Source organism: Malania oleifera, chromosome 7 (genome assembly GCF_029873635.1).
Source record: "Malania oleifera isolate guangnan ecotype guangnan chromosome 7, ASM2987363v1, whole genome shotgun sequence".
Taxonomy (NCBI): domain Eukaryota; kingdom Viridiplantae; phylum Streptophyta; class Magnoliopsida; order Santalales; family Ximeniaceae; genus Malania; species Malania oleifera.
Window position 1 is genome coordinate 66,732,684 of NC_080423.1, and position 18,132 is coordinate 66,750,815.

Genomic DNA, 18,132 nt, shown 5'->3' on the forward strand with positions numbered 1-18,132 from the left:
AAATATTTGTTGGGGTGTCCTCTACGAGCGACGCATTGCACGCACTTGTATCACCCGGGTGTAGCAAAAAGTGTGCGAGGGTGGGCTAGGTCATCGCTTACAAGCAATGCGCTGTGTCTGGGCCTTGGTACGGTGTCAAATATGGGTTCCTGCATCATTCTGGACGTGGGTAGGTAAAGAATTTAGTACCGGAAATTAGGATTAGATTAGCAACTTGGAATATAGGGACACTTACGGGTAAAAGCATGGAAATTATGGACACAATGATTAGAAGAAGAATTAATATAGTTTGCCTTCAAGTAACTAAGTGGGTGGGGGGTGAAAGCTAGAGAAATTGATAAATCAGGATTTAAATTTTGGTACATTGGATTGGAAAATAAAAACATAAGAATGGAGTAGGAATTATTGTAGAGAAAAACTTAAAAGATGACGTTGTTGATGTCGACATAATAGGGGATAAGATTATAAAAATCAAGATTTGGTATTAGGCCAAGAGATAATAAATATCATTAGTGCTTATGCTCCTCAAGTAGGCTTAGCAGAAAATCTTGAGACAATTTTGGGAAGATATGGATAGTATTATACAAGGCATACCAGGGACTAAGAAAATATTTATAGGAGGAGATCTGAAAGGACACGTTGGAAGGGATAATAAAAGTTATGAGATGATACATAGAGGATATGGAGACAAAAATGGGCCTGGGGAGATGATCTTAGACTTTGCTATGTCATATGATTTTAGTATAATGAATACTTGCTTCATGAAGAAGATAGAAAAACACTTAATAACCTATAAAAGTGGACAAAATAGAAGTCAAATAGATTTTTTTTGAACTAGGAGGTAGATCGTTTATCATGCAAGGATTGTAAAGTTATTTCAGGTGAAAGACTAACCAAACAATATAGAGTCTTAGCGTTAGATACATGTATTAAAAAATGGAAGAAAAATGATAAAATAAACCAGTGTAAGTGAACTAGGTGGTGGAACCTCAAGGGAGAAAATATAATAAAATTTAAAGATAAAATGATCAAAGATGGGGATTGGACTATTGAGGATAGGATAGATACAAATACTATATGGAGTAAATTAGCTAGCTCTATTAAAAAGATAGGAAAAGAGATTTTACATGAATTAAGGGAAAGATTCTCAAATAGTAAAGAAAGTTGGTGGTGGGATAAGGATGTCTAAAAAGCCGTAACGACAAAAAGAATTTGGTATAAAACGTGGCAAAAATGTAGAAACATGGATAACTTTGAAAAGTATAAGGAGGTGAGAAAAGTTGCAGAAAAGGTTGTTAGTGAAGCTAAAGACAGTTCATTTAATAGTTTGTATGATAGATTAGATACAAAAGAAGGGGAAAGAGATATGTTTAAACTTGCTAAAGCTAGAGAAAGGAAGAGTAAGGACTTAGGAAATGTAAAATGTATACAAAGTGAGGATGATATTGTCTTGGTTAAGGACGAAGACATTAAAGAAAGATGGCGAAGCTACTTTAGTAAGTTGTTTAATGAAAACCAAATAGAAGGCTTAAACTTAGATTTGACAAATGAGAAAAAAACTAAAAATATGAGATTTATTTGCAAAATTAGAATTAACGAAGTTAAGTTTGCACTAAAAAAGATGAAAAATGGGAAAGCTATAGGACCGGATAACATCCCAATTGAAGTTTGGAAATGCTTAGGTGATAATTGAATTATATGGTTAACTAATTTATTTAATACAGTTATAAAAATTAAGAAAATGCCAGATGAATAGAGAAAATGCACTTTAATACCTATATACAAAAATAAAAGAGATATTCAAAATTTTAATAACTATCGTGGAATTAAATTTATGGGAAAGGGTAGTTGAACAAAGATTAAGGTTAGAAACGAAGGTGTTAGAAAATCAATTTGGTTTATGCTTAGGAGATCTACCTCAAAAGCTATATATCTTTTAAGAAGATTAATGGAAAAGTTTAGAGAAAAGAAGAGGGACTTGCATATGTTATTTATTGACCTAGAGAAAGCATATGATAGGATACCTAGGGAAGTTCTATTATACTGATGTCATTAAGGATATGTATTATGGAGTAATGACTAGTGTAAGGACTATAGATGGAGAAACTAGAGAATTTCCCATCACCGTAGGTGTACATCAAGGATCTGCTTTTAACTCTTTATCTTTTTGCTTTAGTGATGGACCAATTGACTAAGAGTATTCAAAATGAGGTTCCATGGTGTATGTTGTTTGCAGATGATATTGTATTAATTGATGAAACTAGGGGCAGAGTAGAGACTGAGTTAGAAATATAGAGAGAAATTTTGGAATCTAGAGGCTTTAAAATAAGTAGAAATAAGACAGCATATATGAAATGTAATTTCAGTAATGGTAGGAGGAATATTGGAGATAAAGTTAAACTTGATGATGAAGAAATAAATAGCACTTATAGATTTCAATACCTTGGATCTATTATGCAAGTTGAAGGAGAAATTAAAGATAATGTAATGCATAAAGTTACAGCAGGTTGGGCAAAATGGAGAAGTGCTTCAAGTGTGCTTTGTGATTGTAGAATACCCTTAAAATTAAAAGGGAAGTTTTTTAGGACGACTATAAGACCAGGTATGCGATATGGATCAGAATGTTGGGCGACAAAGAAACAAAATATCTAAAATGTAAAAGCTTCTGAGATGAGAATGCTTAGATGGATGAATGGTATAACGTTGAAAGATAAATTAAGGAATGAATATATTTGCGGTAAGTTAGGTGTAGCTCCTATAGAAGATAGGATAAGGGAGGGACGAATCAGATGGTATAGACACTTGCAACGTAGGCTACATAGTGTGCCAGTTGAAGAAGAGTGAGTTAGTTATTGTGGGGGGCAGTAGAAGGGGTAGGAGTAGACCTAAAATAACTTGGAAGGAGATAGTAAGGATTTAATAGCCCTGAATCTGTTAAAAGAAATGGTCCATGATCGCATAAATTGGTGGAAAATGATTCATATAACCGACTCCACGTAGTGGGACTTAAGACTTGGTTTTTTGTTGTTGTTATCTAGCTACTTGACTCAATTCATATATATGTTTTGCTTGGCAGCTGACTCAATTCATAAATATTTTGCTTGGCAGAATCACGTTGTTAACAAATGACAGGAATTGAATAGAACTTTAAAAATCCTATAAACTTTTTGTTATCTATTCCATACTCATTTTCTTTTTTGTCGAATACGTTTGAAGGTTCCAATATTTAGCTGCTTTCTTAACTTTTCAACTTGTGTGATTCAATGTTGTACTCATTGCTTATAGTTTACATGATTTTGAATTTCAGAAGATGGAGGCCCAACCAACTCAAACCATGCCCTTTGGAAAGTTGCCTATCGGATGGGTGAGCATTTGTTGTATTAGTATTTCAGCTCCTCCTAGTTTGGTCTCTTTTGGATTGAAGTAGTCTATTTTTTATTTTTGTACCCAATAACTTCTAGTAAGAATCAAGGTATTGTGGGATTGAAGTGTGTTCTATTTTGTTTCAATGTTTGTTTTTGTTTTGAATTTTAGTTGTGGAGTAAATATTGTTAATTTGTAATTGCAACATGGAAATACACCATATTTGAAAAGTTTACTAGTGAAATGTTATTTAAAACATATAAAAGAAGGGACTTGGGATATGGAAGAAGAAATCAAACTTAGGAATGGGATGGCTGGGCTACTAGGTGCACACTGTTGGAGATTTGATTGGTATTAGGATGTTGTCTAAAGAAATTTGGAAGTGGATTGAGGATCTTCTGGCAGCAGTAAAATTTTTAAACAAAAAGGTGCATTTTATAACACCCCTAAACTCTGCTGCTTCCTGTTGCAGAAGAAAATCTGGTTGCCTCCACAATTCACCGCTACCCAGGTTGGCTGCCTCCATCTCTAGAACTGTCTGCTGCGTCCGATGTCACCTTTGGCGAACTTTGGTTGCCAAAATGTTCTCAAACAATTGATGTGCATGTTTTCGCTCTTCTTTCTCCTCTCACTCTCTAATCTAAACTAGTTTCTTTCTCTAAGTCTAGTCTCCCTCTATGGTGGCTATGGCAGCAGTGGTGCTACAGTGATGTGTGCTATACCTCTTAACCCCATCATGTCGTCTTATTAAGAATCTAAGTTCTGCAAAACTCCTCCATTGACAACTATGACACCCTCTTGGAACAAAAACAGAGAATTGCTATGGTTCCACTGCAACTCTATTTCCAAAAACTTACCCATTTTCTTTACCCTGATTGCCATTGTAGTTTACCCCCTTAATTGTAGTTTTATGAGTGAAATTCCCCAATTGCCCAACCACAAAGGATAAACCTTCTTCAGGACATCTTGCTGCCTCCAACAAAACTCTAATTTAGTGACTACAAGCTAGATTTCTAACAGAATCACAAAGCCACCCTTTCCCACTTTCTCTAGTTGCATCTGGACAGTATGCCAAACAAAATTGTCTCTTATGTTGAGCGATGGTCATGGCTAAACCAAATCAAAAGGGGAAATAAGATCTTTGAGAGAAGAATAGAAGGAGAGAGTGAGAATGCTATTACTTTCAAACAAATCTTCTAATGCTCATTTTTTATTTTGCCCCTTCCAAAGTGCTTTGAATTTTCTTTCCAATAGTACTCTTGGATATTTTTTTAATACTCATTTTATTTCTATAAACGATATCATATTCTAATAATGAATTTTTCTTTTGGCCTAAAATAAGTAATTTTATTAAGGGAGAAAAGATATACAAAGTGGAGGAGAAGACCCTAAAACATAAAAAGAAAAATATGCTGTCAAAAGGAAAAAAATATGAAAAGAAGCAAAAATTAATAATGCTTGTCAGACTCTTCGAAATTCAGAAAATCAAATTCCCTTAAAGCAGCCAGAAAGCCCAAACAGAAGAAAAGAAATGAATTCTATTATTTCTATCCCAAAGTAGCAATAAGGTCAAAGAAACGTCCTTAAAATGCATGCATTTCTTTCTAACCAAATGCCTCAGAAAACAGAAAATGCAACACAATTCCTTTGCAACCGTAGAAGCAGATTTGAATGGTTACATTGGAATTTGGAAAGGACTATAAACGTTATGAGGGCTTACATGGAGTACATGGATATGAAAATAAAAATGAGTTCAGAAGATCGTAGAGTTTGTTATGTCATAAGATCCAATAACTATGAATGCATGCTTTAAGAACACTTAACAACACATGGATAAAATAAAAAGTTAATTTAATTTTTCTTAACTGGGAGGGGGTTGATTTTGTAAGGATTGCAGAGTTGTTCCAAGTGAAAGTCCAACTACACAACATATAGTATTAGGGCTAGATATGTGCATTAAAAAATGGAAGAGAAAGGGAAAAAGAGAACTAGGTGGTGGAACCTAAAGGGAGAAGATATAATAAATTTTAAAGATAGAATGATAAAAGAAGGTGATAAAAATAGGCATGAACACTCTTTGGAATAAGATGGGTAGTTTTACTAAAGAGATAGTAAAAGAGGTTTTAGGGGAATCTTAAAGAAGATGCATGACTTACATTGAGTTGGTGTTGGGATCATGACGTGCAAATGGCTGTTAAGACAAATAAAATGTGGTATAAGAGATGGTAACAATGTGTTAGCATGGAAAACTTTGGAAAATATATACATGCAATGAAAAAATGCAAAAAATAAAAATAAAAGTTAGTGAAGCTAAACTTAGAGCATATAGTAATTATATACTAACTGGATACTAAAGGAGGGGAAAAAGACTTATCTAATATTTCTTGAGCTAGGGAAAAAGAGCAGATATTTAGGTAATATAAAATGTATAAAATATGAGGATGGTAGTGTTTTAGTTAAAGATGAAGGTTTAAAAGAAAGATTGTGAACTTATTTTGTAAGCTGTTTCATGAAAGTTAATGAAAACCTAGTAGAAGGCTTAAAGTTAGAATTGAGAAATGCTAACAATATGAGATTTATCCATGACATAGCTTAAAGAAAACCAAGTAGAAGGCTTAACTTAGAATTGACAAATGAGGTTAATGCTAAAAATTTGAGATTCATTTACAATTAGAGTCGATGATGTTAAGTACACATTAAAGAAGATGAATCATAGTCATGGAAGTGCTGAGTCCTGTGATAACTAGTGCAAATGAAGGCAGGTTTCTAAAGGGTCTTAGCAATGGAAGGAATAATGATTCCATGGAAATCACCCGCCTCCTTTTTGCACAAGACACTATTATTTTTTGTGAGGATGAGCTGGGGAAAATTCTTAATCTTAGATGCATCCTCCTTGGCTTTGAAGCAGTTTTTGGCTTAAAAGTGAATCTGTGAAAAAGTGAAATCATTCTATTGGGGATTGGCGATTGTGGTCCTTTATTTGCAGGTATCCTTGGCTGTAAACTTAGTGCCTTTCCGATCATCTATCTTAGCCTCCCTTTGAAAGCAAAGCTCAAGGTCAAGGATATTTGGGATCCCATTGTGGATAGGTTCCAAAAAAATATTGCTGGTTGAAAAAGGAACTTTTTGTCAAAAAGGTGGCAGACTCACTCTCATTAAAAGTTCCTTGTCCAATCTGCCACTTTACTTCATGTCTCTTTGCCCTGTCCCTAGTGCAGTGGCCAAGAGACTAGAGGGCATCCAAAGAAGATTCCTTTGGGGGAACACGAGCGAGGTTTTCAAATATCATCTTATTAAATGAGGAGTGGTTAAACAACCTTTAGCCTCATATCCCTTATTATCTTTAATAAGGACCTCTAAAGTTTCAAAGGAAGCGTATGGTACAGGTGTTTGGGGATATACCAAAGGGGGTGAGAGCATTTCTTTCCTCTCATCTATTTCCTTGTGGGGGAACTGAGCTGATGTTTTCTTCTGGCTTGATATTTGATGTGGTAATTCACAACTCAGCTCTTCTTTCCCTTCCATTTTCAGACTTGCGAGCAACAAAGATGCCCTTATTAGCCAACACTTGGAGTTCACCAGTCAAGGTATTATCCTTTGAATAAAAATGCCCTTGATTGGAAATTTGATATTTTTATGAATTTTTTTCAGCAGTCTCTATAAGTCTCATTGTCAGGCCAGTTCTGATAAGCACAAATGGGTTTTGAGGAAAGGTGGGAACTTCGCTGTCAGCTCTTTCTATAAACACCTTAGGTCTTTGGCTGGTAGCAGCACTAACTTCCCTTGGAAGCTGATTTGGATGGCAGCCCCTTCAAAGGTTACCTTTTTCACATGGAAAGCTACTCTTTGAAAAATCCTTACTATAGGCAATCTTCATAAAAAAAGGCCTTCCTCTTGTCAAGAGATGCTTTTTATGCTTGGAGCAGGAGGAAAAATTGATCACGTAACCCTGTATTGTACTTGGACCAAAAATTGTGGAACTTAGCCATCTCCATTGTAAATCAGAAATGGGTTGCTGCAGCTACAGTGGGAGCCTGGGGAGGTGAATCTGGACTTGGAAAGGGATCAGATCTAATAATGAAGGGAGAAGCTCTCTCTCCCTCATTCCCCTTGCTATTTTCTGGGCTGTGTGGAGGGAAAATAATAGAAGAGCCTCTCAAGGAATTATCTCTTCTATTCAGGGTGTTATGGACCATTGGATTGCTATAATTTCTCTTTGCTGATTGAAAAAAAAAAAAAAGTAGAAAAAGATGAATAATGGAAAAAAAAGTGTACGACTGGATGACATCCCAATTGTAGTTTAAAATGCTTAGGAGATATTGGAATAATATGGTTAACTAATTTATTTGACATAATTATAAGATCTAAGAGAAATGTAAGATGAGTTGGAGGAAAAACACTGCAAAATAAATAAATAAATAAATAAAAATGATATTCAACATTCTAACAACAATCATTGAACTAAATTTAAGAATCATATGATGAAACTTTGGGAAAGGGTAGTGGAACAAAAACTGTGGCTAGAAACAAGGACTTAAAAAATTCAATTTGGTTTTATGCACAGGAAGTCAACCATATAAGCTATGTCTATTAAGAGGATCATTGAAAAATCTTAGGGAAAAGAAGAGGGATTTGCACATGATTTTGTTGACCTAGAGAAAGTGTGTGATAGGGTACCCCTAAGGAAGTTGCATGGTGGGTTCTAAAAGAGGGGACTTTGTACTAGGCATATAAATCTCATTAGGATACGATTCCATATGGAGAGTCTCAGAAATTTCCTATCACAATGTACATCAAGGGTTAGTTTTGAGTTCTCATCTTTTTGTTTTAGTTGTGGATTAGCTCACTTAGTATTCCAGTATGAGATTTCATGGTTTACGTTGTTTGCAAACGATCTTATCTTGATTGATCAAATTAAATTGGAATTGCGGAATTATGGATAGAAGCTTCGGAATATAAAGTTTTTAAGAAAACTGGAGATAAGACATAATACATGAAATATATTTTAGTTGTTTTAGGAGAAATATCGAAGAAAATATTATTTTGATGGTAAAATTTTTTTTGCTACTAATAGATCCCGATACTCTGGATTTATGCAAGTTGAAGGAGAAATTGGATAAGATGTAATACATATGCTTAAAGCAGGGTGGGTACAATGTAGAAGTGCTTCAAGTGTGTTGTTTAGTTGTAGAATACTCTTAGAATTAGAAGGAAAGTTCCAATGGATGACTATTAGACCAACCATACTCTGTGGATTAGAATGCTGGGCAACTAAGAAGCAACATATCCAAACAGTGAAGGTTTTTGAAATTAGAATACTAAGGAGGATGAGTGGTATAAATCTACAAGATAAATTAAGTGATACACACATATGTTTCTCAAGCAATGTGTGGAACTTATAGAAGATCAAAGAAGGATGGCTAAGTTAGTTTGGTCACTTGCAATGTAGGCCAAATAATGCAGTGAGCTAGCCAGTGTTAGTATTAGTAAGAGGGGGAGGGTTAGAGATTATAACTTAGATGGAGCAAGGAGATAGCACTCCAACTTTCAGAGGATATTGCCTTTGATGTGTAAAATTGCGAAAGAGAATTCATGCAGCTGACTCCACCTAGTGCGAGTTAAGGCTTGACTACTTTTGTTGTTATTGGAATCTTAGCCCCTTCCAAATCCTCTAAAATAAGTTAGCTAAGAAAGCCTTCATTGAGCCCGAGCATACCCAACCCTGTTTCACAATTTTGGAGAATCTGTCGACAAATTCCAAGCAGCTAAAGAAAGCTAAGAAAAAAAGGGAAATGAGTCTCAATACTCTCAAAGCACACAACACAACGTCTGGGGTAAGGTGGCCCCCTACTTTGTTGGTGTTAACTCTATTAAAGACTGCTAACTGAATAAACGCCTTACTCTTAGAAGGATCCTTTGCTTTTCAAATACGATTAAAAAGAGGAAAAGATGTGGAGGACTTAATCTAATGATAAACTTTTACAGGAGTGTGTCCCAGAACCAAGATCTGGATCCTAGATTCTTTCCTAGAAGAAGGATGACATGCATCCAGAAAAATAAGCAAGGAAGAAATCTTGCCTTCCTTCCTGATCATTAAGATTTCTAGAAAATTAAACTCCCAAGAAAAATGTCAAATATTTCCTTTTTACAATCACCTAGGAAGAAATAGGAGCATTATTAAAATATGGAGATCCAGAAAAACGAGGGAAAAAAAATAGAAAAAAAGCACATCCCATCACATCTTCCCAAAAACTGATACAAGAGCCATCTCCTGATTTATATCTAATAAAAAGAAAGAAGAAAGAATAAATTTGCGAAATGAACCTCCAAGGATTCTCGTGAGTAGCTCTCCTACATTCCAATTTACCTTCAATTAAAAAAAAAAAGAAAAAAACTTAAATCACCTTATGCCAAAGAGAAACGACTTTATTCATTTCTCCACTAGAGCAATGTTTTTAGATTCCAAATTGCCAAGACCTGGACTCCCTTTGACCTTGGACATACAAACGACGTCCCAACTAAGTGATCCCCCTGCTAAAAATCCCTGAAAAAAGGGCTGAACCCCTTATTCATGGAACTACTAGCAGCTGAATGGGGGAAAGGCATAATAGAATGTCCTTCCTTCTTTTGAGATAGATGTTACGGAGCCCAGTGTTCCTTATAATGCTCTTGGTTTTAACCACCACCTGAACATAGGGCGTCCTTGGGCCATAAGGCTCCCCGCTTTGCGAGGGTAAGGGGAGGGTCGTCACAATATACGCAGCCATACCCCTACTTTTATGTAGAGAGACTGTTCCTTGGACTTGAACTCATGACTAACCGGTCACAAAGTAGCAACCTTACCATTGATCCAAGCCCGCCCTCTAACCACCACCTGAACATGAATCTTAAAAATCGACAAAAAAAATAAGAGGGATAAAGGAAATGCAAGCATGAACCTAAGTTATACGCCTATCCAAAGGAAACAAAGCACCCATCATTCTTTAAGACACTTAAGACAATTTAACAATTGCAGGATCTCAAAAAGCCGAAGAATAGGGGTTTCAATGCAAAGAAGCCTCGTCACAAAGGTCAGCCCAAATTACCAAAGCTAAGGAAGGAAGCAAGCTTTGAAATCCTACTGGTTCAAATTATTGGCAGCAAAACTGCTCTTACCCATATGAATCCTTAGGCTAGAGACCCTCTTAAAAATATGAAGAGTAAGAATTTTCTAAAAATGCACACAATATTCAGTTGGAAAAAAAGTTGTTATCATAAGAAAATTGCAAATGACACATAACTACCTCCACTCTCTCCAGAGAAATCTCCTGCTCAAACTTATATCCATAGCCATATCTATCATTCTGCTCAAGATGTCCACATGAAGAACAAATACAAAAGGAGAGAAAGGATCACCCTGCTTGCTCAAGACATTGATGCCTACAATAATGATCTTTTATTATATTTTTCCTTTGATCTAGTTCAATTCCTGTTGGCTTCCAATTTCGTGTTTATTTTACACCTCTTCTAATTTCAATTGGTTTATTATGTTTAAAAAAAATATAAGGGTTATTTGTAAGAAAAAATATATAATAATTTTTTAAACTTATGGATACAAGTCTGGCAGAAACAAATTTATAGATTAACTTTTTTATTCTATTGACTTCTTATGTAACTGGGTTTTTTTAATGAGGTTGGCACCCCTTGATGCCCTTTGGAATACAATTCTTAGAAATATTTGTGGTGTGGATTTACTGATGGGAAGGTAAAGATCTTATTTTTTTGGAAGCAAAAAAATATTACATTAATAGGAAGAGAATTTACACAAGGGAGAATGAGACATCTCCTGAAAAAAACAACTAATAAATACCAAAAAAGAAATGATCAACATGCCAATATGTTCCTCCAATCTCTTTGCAACTCGTAGAAGCTAATTCCTTTGATAAACCCCAAACCAGTGCACCACAGTGAGGCCAAATACTAAATTTTATCCCAAACCGGTAGCCAATTTAATGTGTTCCCATTGAATATCCTTGCATTACGTTCCAACCATAACCCCCCATAAAACCACTTCCATAGGACTGCCTTATTCCTTGTACAAAAGCCTGTGAAAGAAATAGCTAACAATTTGCCAACTGACGAAGGGCATATCCAGCTCTCTCAAGAAATACCAAAAAACATATTCTAAATCCTCCAAGAAAATTTACGGTGCAGAAGAAGATGGAGAAGCTGTCTCATAATTTTTGTAAAAGAGCACACATACATTGGGAGAGAGAGCCTTCAAAGGTTTCTTAATTTGCTGCAAGTATTAGTGTTAATTTCATTGAGCACAACCAACCAAATGAAAGCCTTCCAGATGAAATGATATAGTGGGAAAGAAGAACTGGTGTGAGTCTAGAATGCGAAAAAATATTTGCAAGTGAACACTCCCAACTGATCCAAAGACCATGACTGAACATCCCTCCCCAAAGAAAGATTACTCCCATTCAATAGAGATAAGAAAGAAGACAACTCCATCAACTCCCTATTGATGAGAGGTATCCAGAAATGGAGATTCCAGGAAACCAATGGGCTACTCAGTAGGGGCTAGAATAATTAGGCCTAGGTAATGGTTTCTGCTAGTAGGAATCAACTTCACATGAAATTATAAAAACCAGGCCTGCTCTTTGAGTCTTTTTGGTAAACAATTCTATGCAAGCATGTACATATGAATTATATGTGTAGATTACATGCAAATTTTTTAGAGATATAGACCTCATGCATGCTCTCTTACTCATAGTTATTTTTATAATTTTTTATTAACTTAATATTTTACAGTTTTCCCAGAAGATAATGCCCATGCAATGTAAGGGCAAAAGAGAGGAAAAAAGTCTCTTGGCAATTTTTTTTTACATTGCCAGAAGGATAAATTGTTTTCTTGCTGTTAACATAGGGTTTTATGTATGAATTCTTTGTTTCTTTGTTAAACTCTTCAAACTTTTGTAGGTGGAGGCAAAGGACCCTGCAAGTGGTGCTTTGTATTATTATAATGAAAATACTGGGAAGAGTCAATGGGAGAAGCCTGCCATGAAGATTTCTTTTGGTACAGAACCTGGCTCGCATTTGCCTCTTCCAGATGATTGGCAGGAAGCATTGGATGAAACAACAGGTATGCCGTAAATACGTCTTTTCTAATTTTTGTCTTGTTGGAGTATCAAGCAAAATTTGGAGTTTTCATTTCAATTGTTTGCTTTAGATACACCTTCTTAGGTCATGATGAAGAAATTAATGTTTCTGTGGGAAAACGTGTTTAAAAACTTGTATTCTATGATGTAAATAGCTTAGTTTAGAAAAGCAGCTGTAAATAATGCAGCAAATCAGGCTGCATGTTGGCACTGAACATGTGCCTGAAATTCTGGCAGCATGTTCCTGAAACACTGAACTACTTAATCCCTTGGTAAGTACATCATCAAGTTGGCCTTGCATAAGGTGTACAGATCAATCCGCTCTCTAGCATGTCTAATAATCCTCGGATTGTGCTGTAGCAGTCGTCTATCCAACCTCCAACATTCTTCACGAGCAATGATCTCTTGATGATTAAGGCCAATCACTTGAAACAGAAACCACCAGCAATGAAGGCTGGCAATGGTGGAAATATGAACAGAAACTGCTCTAAGAAATTTCAGCAATGAAGGCTGAACAGAAAAGTAACAGAAACCACCAGCATTGAAGGCTGGCAACAGTAGAAATTAGAACGGAAACTGCTCTAAGAAATTTCAGCAATGAAGGCTGAGCAGAAAAGTAACGGAAACCACCAGCAATGAAGGCTGGCAATGGTAGAAATAAGAATGGAAACTGCTCTAAGAAATTTCAGCAATGAAGGCTGAACAGAAAAAGTGCAAAAAAATTGCTCTAAGAAATTTCAGCAATGAAGGCTGAATAGAAAAGTTGCAAAAATACTGTGTCTTTGAACTAAAAACCAGGGTAAAACAGGGTACAAAGAAGCAGCAGTAGGCTCTGATACCATGTCAATTTTTGGTCTGAATATTTTTCCCTTCCATAGGGTTTGCTTTCATTATATAGAAGAAATTTACATAGTTGGTGCCATATTTTCAGCCAGATTTTCAGCACCTAAATGCTGCCAGAATTTCAGGAACATGCTGCCAGAATTTCAGGCACATTTTCAGTGCCAGCATGCTGCCTGATTTGCAGCATTATTTACAGCTGCTTTGTACCATATAAATGTAACTAAACTAAGCTATTTACATCATAGAATACAAGTCTTTAAACACGTTTTCCCACAGTTTTTGATTAGTTTTCTCTTATCTAGTTTCTTTGTTTTGGATGTTCTGTAATATTGGCTAGAGTTGCTAGACTTCTTAATTACTTGCTGGTGGCTAACGAATTCTCAAGGGACTATGGTATGTTTCTTAGTTGGGTATGTGACACATCAAAATGATTCCGTTATTTGAAAAAGTTTTAAGTAATGCCATTATAGAATCATTTCCTGGGACACTGATGACAGAATCAATGAAGTTGCAGTGATTGGCAAGACTGCAGGAGCAAGGTTATGAAACACATATCATAGAAAAAACTAAACCTACATAGAAGCGCAAAGAAGATTAAGTGTGATGGCGATGATGTGTGACCTTTGAACCCTTGAGAATAAGTGCTATCATGCAAAGGAAGGCTGTGAGATGGTTATGTGAACAAGGAGAATAGCTTTAGAGTGGGTAAGAGAAAATTTCTTGAAGTGCAAGACTGTAGAGAAACAGGAGCTCTCTGTCTTTCTCACAAGGTTGAGACCTATGAAGTATGACATAAACATGGGCATTTGACACGATATGTGGCAGACCCACTAACACGCCAAATATTAAAATTTTTGGACAAACTGTTAATAACACATTTTATAATTCAAATACTGACCTATAAAAAAATAGTAGTCAAGCATAATTTAATTTGCATGTTGATAATGTGGTCTGTTTGATTTTTGGACTCTTCATTGATTTATGCAAAATTTATTTTTGGTAATGTGATGGATGCAAGGTACAAGTTTGCGTAATTTAGATAGTATATATTTTTTAAAATTCGAGAAATCTCTAAAAATTTGATAATATTACAGCATGAACCCCAAGTTTTTATTATTTTTCTTACAATAGTACTCAATGTGTCATATAAGTGTCAGACACTTCATATTATCCGTGTCCAACATGTCTCAGAAATAGTAATAAGTCTGACACGTCTGAGAAGTGTCTGATGCATGTCAAGTCTATGTTAGAGGTGTGTTGGTGTCCGACACTTCCCCCTTGTTGAAGTTTTATTGCTCTAGAGGCTGAGGCGAAACCCTAGCTGCAGCCTGCAGCTGCTAAGGTGATGGTGTTGGACCTTCCAGTGCAGCAAAATCCTCTCTCTCTCTCGTTGCTTGGTGTTTTAGTGGGCGGGCTTTCCCAGTGCATCCAGGCCTGAAGTGTACATTGCCCATTATGTTCACTAGGGATTAGGCCCAAAATATGAGTAAGCCATTAGATCAGGCCAAAATATGAGTAAGCCTCTGCTTCAGAAACTGCAGATGAAGAATAGAGTGGTCCCACAGGCTTTACAGAAAAATGACAAATAATATTCCTGAAGAGATCCTGCAATTGGAGGAGTGGCTTTATCTTCTTCACGAGGAATGGATAATGGATCCATGGGGTTTGGTAGGCAGGGGTTGGGAAAAAGATAGGAGTGGTTCATGTAAATCTAACTTTGGGAATTCTGTTGATGCCTGCTTCCTTAGGGGGTGAGAAATGTGGTTGTGATGAGAGAATGGCCAACGAGTATCCTTTGGTATATATTTTTGGGGGGTAAGGATATGATGGATCAGGTAATTTGTGGGGATGATGTTCAGTTTAAGGGGGATCAGTGTAGTGATGCGGGCAGTAAGGTTCATTCTCAGCGGGCATCCAGTAGTTAACAATCAAAATAGGGATTCAGCTGAAAGGGTAAGGTAAAAAGCAATGGGGAGATAGGTGAGAGGCTGAGCGTGATGTAACCAGTGAGTTTGCATTAATGAGGGTTTGCTATTAGATGAATTTAGGGAACAGTATCAGCGATTCTGTGTGTTCACCTGATTTATTTTGGGGACCTATCTTATGTGCTGCCATCTCTGATGGAGGTTTGGAAGGAATTACTGGTTTTGAGGAAGGTGGATTGAGTAAAGAGAAGCAATATCCAGATGAAGTATTGCCTATTCCCATAGAAGAAATTAATGGGAAGGATGTAGAAGCCCAACAACTATTGGATACAATTGGGTTATGGATGTCTAGTCCTGGAGGAAATGAAGTTTGCCACTATCATTCTTGTTTTTTAGGAAGGTTGATTGAGTAAAGAGTAGCAATGTTTAGATGAAATGTTGCCTATTCCCATGAAGGAAATTAATGGGAATGATGTAGAAGCGCAACAACTATTGGATATGCTGGCGTTATGGACAAGGTCTTAAATTTCAATTTTCAACTAAAATTTTGAAGCTTCAAAGGTATGGAAATTGGAATTTCAGTTTCGATGTCGCTTTCAATTTTGATTTTAGAAAATGATGGAGATTAGTAGTAAAGAATAGAACTCTTTTAGGAAACTTTAGAAATGGTTAATAGACATAATAATGCAAGTTTTGGAACCAATATATTGTAAATTAAACAGATCAATGACAGTTATGTTGTGTATGAGGTGCAGTAGCTGTAATAGTATTTGTTGTAAATATGTTTGTTACATATTCAGTTATTATAAATGAAACACATAATTTGGTTAATTTAGATATAAATGGTTGAATAAAATATTGTTGCTAAAATCAAAATTAATTTTTCTTATCATTTTAGGAGCCCCTATAACAACCTTTGGTTTCAATAAAAACAAAAGAGAAATATTGAGGGAAATTTCACTTTATGCTTAAATCTCGCATTTGAATTCCAAAGAAATTTCATTCAATAGTTAAAGTTTCAACCAGTTTCACTAAAATTTTGAGATTTTATTAAATGATTCATCGAAATTTGAACAAAAAATTTGTAAAACGGAAATAAACTGCCATTTTGATTTAGAGGGTGAAAGAAAGTGGAAACTTCGATAAAATTTTGACAACTTTGTGGGAATTTAAGACCATGGTTATGGATGTTTGGTCTTGGAGGAAATGAAGTTTGCCTGGATGGTGGTACAAGGTGAAGAGAGGCCAATAGGAATTAGCAAACTTGCTTTATTAGGTGAACTATGATGGCAGGGGTTTATAGAGGGATTTTCTTAATTTGGTTATGTTTATATTCTTTTTTCTTTTTCCTTTCTTTTTTTTCACCCTTTTTTTTTTTCATTTGGAGGATTTTGTGTCCTCTCTTAGGTTGTGATTCTCTTTATTCTTCTTCCTTAATATATATTTTTTCTATCGTATATTAATATATATAATTTGGGTTAAACAAAGATTTTTCAATCTGCATTTTTTCCTTTTTGTTAAAGTGGATAGTCTAGTAGGCTTTTTCTCTCTTTCCATCTTAATAGAAGTGAAAGGCGGCCAGGGCCATTGGTGGGTTTTGTCGGTGTATGGTCCTTCTAGACCAACCTTTAGGAGCCATTTTTTTTTATCAGTAAATGTAAATTTTATAGATAAAAAAGGATATGTACAGCAACACTGAGACCTTTAGGAGCCTATTTTGGGATGAGTTTTGTTATGTGTTTGGCTTTTGTGCTCCTAATTGGATTGTGGGAGGTGATTTTAAAGCGGTGAGGTTTCTTGAGAGAAGAAAAGAGGTGATGGAGTTACTGCTACTATGCTGAGTTCTGAAACCTTTATGAGGGAGTGTGGTTTGAGAGACCTTTTTCTTGATAATGAAAATTTTACGTGGTCGATGGGTGGTGCTAGGGTGGTGGCTAGTAGGCTCAATAGATTCCTTTTCTATACAAAGTGGAAGGATGAGTTCCCTAATCTCTATTAATCTATTTTTTACCTAGGCCCACTTTTGACCACTTTCCCATCATGTTGGAATTGAGGAAGGTTGCTTGGGGTCATACTTCTTTTAGGTTTGAAAATATGTGGTTGGATCATGATTTCTTTCAGCCCTTAGTCATGGATTCTTGGAATGAGGATGTGGGGAGGGGTTGTGAAGGTTTTAGATTCATGAAAAAAATTGAAGAGGTTGAAAGAGAAGTTGAAAGATTGGAATAGGGAGGTGTTCATAGACTTAAGGTTTAGAAAGGCTAGGATTTTAGGTGAGTTGGCTGAGTTGGATAGGAAGGAAGAAGATAATATTCTATTGGGGGAGGAAGAGATGAGAAGAGTATCTTTGAAGAGTGAATTGGAGGAGGTGATTTTCAAGGAAATGAGAAGTTTGAGGTAGAAGATGAAGTGTTAATGGATCAGAGATGGTGATTGTAATTCTAGATTTTTTCAAAGGAGAGCTAATAGGAAAATGTGGAAGAATTTGATTAGGGAGTTGAAAGTGGATAGAGGGTTATTATATCCGATTAGTGTCAAATTGCTTCTGAAATCAGTGAGTTTTATTATTCAAATTTTTATTTTGAGGAGGATGGTAGTAGACCTATGGTTGAAGGATTAGTGGGACCCTTTGTCTGGTGAGGAGGTGGCTTGGTTGGAGAGACCTTTTGAGGAAAAGGAAGTGAGGGCCACAGTGTTTGGGATGGAGAGGGATAAAGCTCTAGGACCCAACGTAATGGTTTTAATATGGTTTTCTTCCAAAATTGTTGGAAGGTGGTTAAGGTTGACTTGCTTAAGGTTTTTAATGAATTTTATGAGAATGGGATTTTAAGCAAGAGTATCAATTCCATTTTCACAAC

The 18,132-nt window shown here is 35.8% G+C and overlaps 1 protein-coding gene across 3 annotated transcripts in view; it reads left to right on the plus strand.

Annotated features, from left to right (window-relative positions):
- The window catches only part of LOC131160408 (uncharacterized), a 66,588-nt gene that overhangs the window by 11,405 nt on the left and 37,051 nt on the right, over nucleotides 1-18,132 (plus strand). For all 3 annotated transcript variants that reach the window (XR_009138035.1, XR_009138036.1, XM_058116068.1), the window contains exons 8-9: nucleotides 3,308-3,364; nucleotides 12,328-12,490. Coding sequence is in view for 1 of the 3 variants with exons in the window: in XM_058116068.1 (XP_057972051.1) it covers nucleotides 3,308-3,364; nucleotides 12,328-12,490 (220 nt within the window). In the remaining 2 variants the exon portion in view is untranslated. The remainder of the gene's footprint in view (nucleotides 1-3,307; nucleotides 3,365-12,327; nucleotides 12,491-18,132) is intronic.